Source organism: Arvicanthis niloticus, chromosome 9 (assembly GCF_011762505.2).
Source record: "Arvicanthis niloticus isolate mArvNil1 chromosome 9, mArvNil1.pat.X, whole genome shotgun sequence".
NCBI classification, from domain to species: domain Eukaryota; kingdom Metazoa; phylum Chordata; class Mammalia; order Rodentia; family Muridae; genus Arvicanthis; species Arvicanthis niloticus.
Window position 1 is genome coordinate 69,402,876 of NC_047666.1, and position 6,811 is coordinate 69,409,686.

General features: G+C 40.3%; 1 protein-coding gene across 1 annotated transcript; it reads left to right on the forward strand.

Annotated features, from left to right (window-relative positions):
• Nucleotides 1-682: 682 nt before the first annotated feature.
• Nucleotides 683-3,299, forward strand: LOC117715767 (uncharacterized). Its single transcript, XM_076939857.1, has 3 exons — nt 683-740; nt 2,452-2,916; nt 3,085-3,299. The coding sequence occupies exons 1-3, from the start codon at nt 683-685 to the stop codon at nt 3,297-3,299; spliced, it is 738 nt and encodes a 245-aa protein (XP_076795972.1).
• Nucleotides 3,300-6,811: the final 3,512 nt, after the last annotated feature.

Genomic DNA, 6,811 nt, shown 5'->3' on the forward strand with positions numbered 1-6,811 from the left:
TTTGAAATGCAAAATGATAAACAACTCATTAAAAAATTACAAATTCATGATACTGACTCATATAAAATCCATATGTGTTTTGAGGTCACTTTGCTGTGATTTTAGTGACATAATAATTCACATGTTTTACTAAATGTTGTTGCTGTTATTGGGTTAGGTCAAGAGAATTGTGGGAACTCCTACTGAGTATTGGTATACTATGAATTCCAAGCATCCTCTGCTCATTGAAATTTGTATATGAATAGCCTCAACAGTATGCTCTTGATCAGACACATTGACCATTTTCAGTTGTAAAAGAAATCATTACTTACAATATAATCACATATGTACACACACAAGTCTTACCCTACTGTACAGTGATACACAGATAGTGTCCGCAAATAGAATGAGATATTCATATAATGACAGTCCTTAACTTCAATATTCGGGGTACTCTTACACATGACTTTTTTTGCAGATTTACTCCAATTATTAGAAAAAAGTCACTGGCAACTCTTCCTTACCTCATCCTCCTGGGCAAAAGTCCCAGTGTAGAGTAAAGGATGCAAGATTTCCTGCTCAGTTAAGTATGAAATAATGTCGTATAAAATTCAAAGGTGCTATTCTTCTGCTACTCCTTATAAAGGCAGTGCCTTGCTTCTTCCAGCACAGACTTGGGAGAAACTCCAGAGCCTCTTCCAAGATGCTGGTGGTCCTGTTCACAGTGGTCCTGCTGGCCCTGAGCTCTGCTCAGGAACCAGGTGAAGGTATGAGAATAAGGGTGTGGGTGCTGTGACTCTTCTTAAAGAACAGGAGGCAACAGAGCAGGGGAGGAGAGAGATGGGACAGAGTACAGGAGATGAGAGATAAATGAGACCACACAGTGTTTGGTTTTTAATAAACGGATAGTCTTAGATTTGAAGACACTGTGATAGTTAAAATAAACTACATATGCCAATAACCTTGCTCTCCAATTCTTCAAGGGAAGACAACAGAAAAACACATATCAGAGCCATTTGAAAAATGACAACTGAAGGAATAAACCTGAAATTATTATGCAGAAAAATAATAACATATTTCCAATTTTTATTTTTCCACAGCCCTTCAACATTTCATGTATCATTATTATTTGTTTAATCATGTGCTCAAATGTTTATTCATATTCCTTTTCTTTGAGAAGACAATAAGGCAGATGATAGGAGTGGAATTAGAAAGAAATACATATTTTAGATTACATAGCAATAGAAAGAAAGAAAGAAAGAAAGATAGATAGATAGATAGATAGATAGATGAATAAATATATGACTTATCAGTGTAAGCAGCAAGATTCTCGTTAAAATGGTGATAACCAAATGAAAATTTTATGTTGTGACTAAGTGGCGGTTGATACTCAGAGTAACGGTCACCAGAGATGCTGCACACTACTGCTAGCAGGTCATTTTCCTAATAGTGGTTAAAATTCCCTTAGGAAATGACAGATTGTGCCTAAAATTTTTGCCACCTGTAGGATGCAAGTTTCTGTTGTGAACTCACTTTTGAGACTCTCCTTTGCTTTGCTTTACAATGGCCATCTCTCAACACTCATTCTCAATAGCATCGAGCAAATAACAACAAATCTTTAAGCTCCTTATGTGTCTTTAGTGAGGATGATGTTTTATAATTCTACACTGTATTATTTCTCCTTTTATGACTTAATAAATGTTAGTTTCACAAAGTTTTAGACAACCACACTTCCCCTTTGACAATAAGGAACATTATGGGGTGGAGGGGGGCAACAAGTTACAATAAGCCAGAGGTCTAAATTCCCTGAAAACACTAGCAGTTTACATTTCAACAACACTAGTGTGGCTGCTAGGAGATAAAACTTAGATGCAGTGTCTTGATTTTCACTCTTCTGTGGCAACAAGAGTTTCTCAATGTCTTTTTCTAAGCCCTTGTTGCCTCTTTTTCACTTGATTTCAGCAAAAAAGCACACAAATATGATAGTGTCTCTTTTCTTTGTGACTTTATACTCAAAAAAATGTATTGAGCACATTGATTATAACCTGTGGTGAATCTGTTCAGTGCATAGTACATGGTCTGTGAATTTTAGACTCTTCTTCCCATGAAGAATATTCTTCAACACGACGCCAGTCTTCTAGGCAAACTGCTTGAATTTCACCATGAAACTTAGTGATTTGATTTGGTTTCCTCAAAAACCATATTTTCTCAAAATGTAACAGGCAACAGAACCTCCATACATGGACTTATTTACTTGTTTTAATTTATCTAGGGAAACTGTTCCTGAATAGTTTGGAAACTGCATTATGTGTAGTTGCATGTTATCCAAAGACCATTGTTTAACAGGAGCTTTTCTTGAATCTATAAAAATGTTGTTATCTATAAAAGATGCTGTGTAAAAAGTATGTTCAGAAAAATGAGAACAAAATCAGATATGACTAAGTTCATCTATAATTTGCTTTTATCACTCAGAACTTCAGAACCTAAACCAGAGCCCCAATCAAAGGCCACCTCCTTTGGGATTCCAACCAAGACCACCTGCTAATGGGAACCAGCAAGGCCCACCCCCACAAGGAGGCCCACAGCAGAGACCACCTCAAGGCCCACCCCAACAAGGAGGCCCACAGCAGAGACCCCCTCAAGGCCCACCCCAACAAGGAGGACCACAGCAGAGACCCCCTCAAGGCCCACCCCCACCAGGAGGCCCACAGCAGAGACCACCTCAAGGCCCACCCCCACCAGGAGGACCCCAGCAGAGACCACCTCAAGGCCCACCCCAACAAGGAGGACCTCAGCAGAGACCTTCTCAAGGCCCACCCCAACAAGGAGGCCCACAGCAGAGACCACCTCAAGGCCCACCCCAACAAGGAGGACCTCAGCAGAGACCACCTCAAGGCCCACCCCCACCAGGAGGACCTCAGCAGAGACCACCTCAAGGCCCACCCCAACAAGGAGGCTCACAGCAGAGACCTCCTCAAGGCCCACCCCAACAAGGAGGCCCACAGCAGAGACCTCCTCAAGGCCCACCCCAACAAGGAGGACCTCAGCAGAGACCACCTCAAGGCCCACCCCAACAAGGAGGACCCCAGCAGAGACCACCTCAAGGCCCACCCCAACAAGGAGGACCCCAGCAGAGACCACCTCAAGGCCCACCCCAACAAGGAGGACCTCAGCAGAGACCACCTCAAGGCCCACCCCAACAAGGAGGCCCACAGCAGAGACCTCCTCAAGGCCCACCCCCACAAGGAGGCCCTCAGCAGAGACCACCTCAGGCTGGAAACCAACAAGGCCCACCGCAACGTCCCCAGGGACCTCAATAAACCAGAATTCTGTGACAGGTATGACTTATATTTATTCCTGGTGGGTGGCAGGTTACAGAACACCTCTATATTTTAGATTGTAGAAAGTAACCAACCTAACTATGCAGCAATAACATTGTCCTGGACCCAGTATGACATATTTTTATTAAATATTACATGATCTCTTTATGAGAGAATATATGTCTTTTGAGAAATATCTCCTCCAAATTTCATTTTCCACAATTCTTGCATGTTTTATATGTTTCTGGTAAGAAGACTCATTTTCTTCCTAAGGTTCTTTACCTCCTTCCTCTCATTCATGTATTCAAAAGGATACAGAGATCTCATCTTGTTCTTTGTTCTTGTTTTGTTTTCTTTCAGCATGTTCTAATTGCTTATGATTGATATGTCATGTTCTCTATATACCCTGCCTTCATTATTATTTTTATTTTTTCTTATTTCAGAAATAGAGTAAAAAGATGGCTCCCTCACACCGTTCTTCCACTGCAACAGTATATTCAGAACTGGAGCTTTACTATATTAATAAAATGAACAGCATGCAACTTCTGATTGCTGTCTGTCTTTCTTTCTTTCTGGGTGTGCTTCATCCTGAAATTTCAGGGCTGACAATGATCTGAGAGCATCAGTATTCTCTCATGGTTTCTTCCTGCAATTTCCTCCAGCAACTGTCCATAAGCCAGGTACCTGTTATTTACACACTTTTAAACAACAGGATGATAATATTGGTAGACTATGAACACAGAACAAAAATCCCAAACTTAGCATAGGCTAAGGAAACTTTGATATCTTTTGAAAGGTGTGGTTGAAGAAACACTGGCCTTGATTTTGGCTAGCACAATTTGCCCTTCTCCCCCATTCCCTTTGCCTTGCTTAAAACTGTTATATTACTTTCCTAATGCTAGCCCCATCTCTCAAGGTGTATTTCTTTCCTTGGCCACTTCCTTCTTCTGAGGCTCACTACCAAGGTCCTGCTACCAATGTATTTGGGTTCAGGAATCAAAAGCACACTTTGCTTTACTTTATTAACATACCCAAGCTAAATAAATCACAGCAACCTTGCCCATTCTAACACAGACCTCCACCATTCTCTTCTTAAAAATTACAACTGTAGTTTTTTTTTAACTGTTGTGTTTCTACCTGAATAGAAAGCAGACACTTTAATATTTCTTCCCAGCTTAATAAAGTATCTATCTCTGAAAACAGCTGTTTGGGTGTGGTTGTGTCTAAGTTCGGGTGCAAAGTCAGGCACCTATGAGTAACATACCAAGGCAAGAGTTTTGAGGTTGGCATGTATGTGGGTTGGGGCACCAGTGCCTCAGAGGAAGGGAAGAATCGTCAAGCATCTTTGGAGAAGTGGTAGGCTGGTAGGCTCTAGACATTGGTATTACTGGTCTTTAGTGGTTACAGGCCATCCAAGGTAGATAACACAGCTTTCCAGAGATTTCTGCTCACTTGGGCTGTGTCTTAGTCACCGTTTCTATTCCTGCACAAAACATCATGACCAAGAAGCAAGTTTAGAAGGAAAGGGTTTATTCATCTTACAATTCCACTTTGCTATTCATCACCAAAGGAAGTCAGGACTGGAACTCAAGCAGGTCAGGAAGCAAGATGTGATGCAGAGGCCATGGAGGGATGTTACTTACTCGCTTGCATCCCCTGTGTTGCTCAGGATGCTTTCTTATAGAATCCAGAACTACTAGCCCAGGGATGGTACCAGCCACAATGGGTCCTCCAACCCTTGATCAGAAATTGAGGAAATGCCTCACAACCAGAAGTTATGTAGGCTTTTCTTCAAAGGAGGTGTTGTTGTTTTTTAAATTTGATATTTAATTTATTTAAATTTCAAATGTTATTCCCTTTTCCTGTTTCCCCTCTGGAAACCCCCTATCACCTCTTCCCCCTCCTTCTATGAGGGTGGTCCCCTACCCTCTCACCCACTCCCACTTCACAGCCCTAGCATTCCCCTACACTAGATAATCAAGCCTTCACGGGGTTAAGGGCCACTCCTTTCATTGATGACAGATAAGTCCATCCTCTGCTAAATATGCAGCTGGATCCTTGTGTCCTTTTTGGTTGGTGGTTTAGTTCCTGGGATCTGTTGGGAGTCTGGTCATTTGATATTATTCTTCTTTCCTATGGGGTTGCATACCTGTTCAGCCTCTTCATTCCTTCCCTTATATCCTCCATTAGGGTCCCTGTGCTCAGTCCAATGGTTGGCTGCATACATCCTAACCTGTACTAGTCAGGCTCTGGAAGAGCCTCTCAAGAGTCAGCTATATTAGGCTACTGTCAGCAAGCACTTCTTGGCATCAGCAAAAGTGTTTGGGTTTGGTGTTTGCTCCACTCTTTGTCAGCCTACTTTATATAGACAAGAGAAATTCTGGGCTAAAATTTTTTTAGATGGGTCGTGGCCCTATCCTTTAACTTGAAGCCTTGCCTAACTCTGGACATAGTCTCTCCAGGTTCTCGCTCCCCTTTGTCACTCCACCATGGTGAGCTCTCCCTCTAGAATTGTAAACCAAAATAAAGTCTGTCTTAAGTTTCTTTTGGTCTGAAAATTTTATCACAGGAATTAAAAGAATAAAGAATACCCTTAGGGAGAATATATTGTCTATATTAGGCCACATTTTGTGGCAATTGACACAATATAGAAGTCATAAAAAAATAAGGGAGATTTATAGTGACTCATAGTTATAAGTCAGTATTTAAATATTATGATGAAAGAAGGAATATGAGAACAATCAATGCTTGTTCCCCAGTGAATGTCTTCGGATGAAGACAAAAGTAAAACATTAACAAACATTGTTATTGTGTTTATTACATTAAGAAATTCAGCAATTAGAAAGATAATTCTTGTTTTTAAAAGCAAAACCTTGAGTGTGTGCCAATCACATCCTCTGATAAGTACATTCATTGTAGTTACTCATTATCTAATCCCCTCTGCATTTCTGAAGATATAACAAGTACTGGAAAAGGGTACTCCATAGCAAGACTGCAAGCTTTGGGCTTTGCTTCATCCTGAACCTCTGACTCAGACATCAAGTATATGTGCCTTAGTTGTATCTCCTGTGGAGTGTGAGAATGATGGTGATTATACCTCCTAGAAAGTTCATTTTAAAGACTCAATGTTAAGTATGTTACATATAAGTAACTTTCTTCATTGCAAACACCCTTCTTCTGAGAAGGTTACAGAACACAAATATGCTTAGCCGAGTACAGATTATGAATTTAGAAAGCTTCAATATCAATCAAACTGTAATGTATCACCACAGGGCAGTAGAACCTATAGGTAAATGAAGATTTTTTTGATTCACATATCCTTGATTTCAATTAATTAAATAATTATATTATAAAATGCCTAATTGATGAGTTGTTTTGTGTCTGTACTGCCCCAAAATTGTTAGCTTTTCTTTTAATGAAGTGGGGAATAAATTTTCATCTGAAATTGATCTTCCCAACTTAGAAAATGCTAACATTTTATTATCTAAGTCGTTATTATTATTATTATTATT

Excerpts from the sequence above, each read along its gene's own strand:
- LOC117715767 (XM_076939857.1), top strand. The coding sequence starts at position 683 with ATGCTGGTGGTCCTGTTCACAGTGGTCCTGCTGGCCCTGAGCTCTGCT. Across the intron at positions 741-2,451 it reads GAGCTCTGCTCAGGAACCAG|AACTTCAGAACCTAAACCAG; the intron begins GTGAAGGTATGA and ends TTTATCACTCAG. Across the intron at positions 2,917-3,084 it reads TCAGCAGAGACCACCTCAAG|GCCCACCCCAACAAGGAGGA; the intron begins GCCCACCCCAAC and ends GACCACCTCAAG.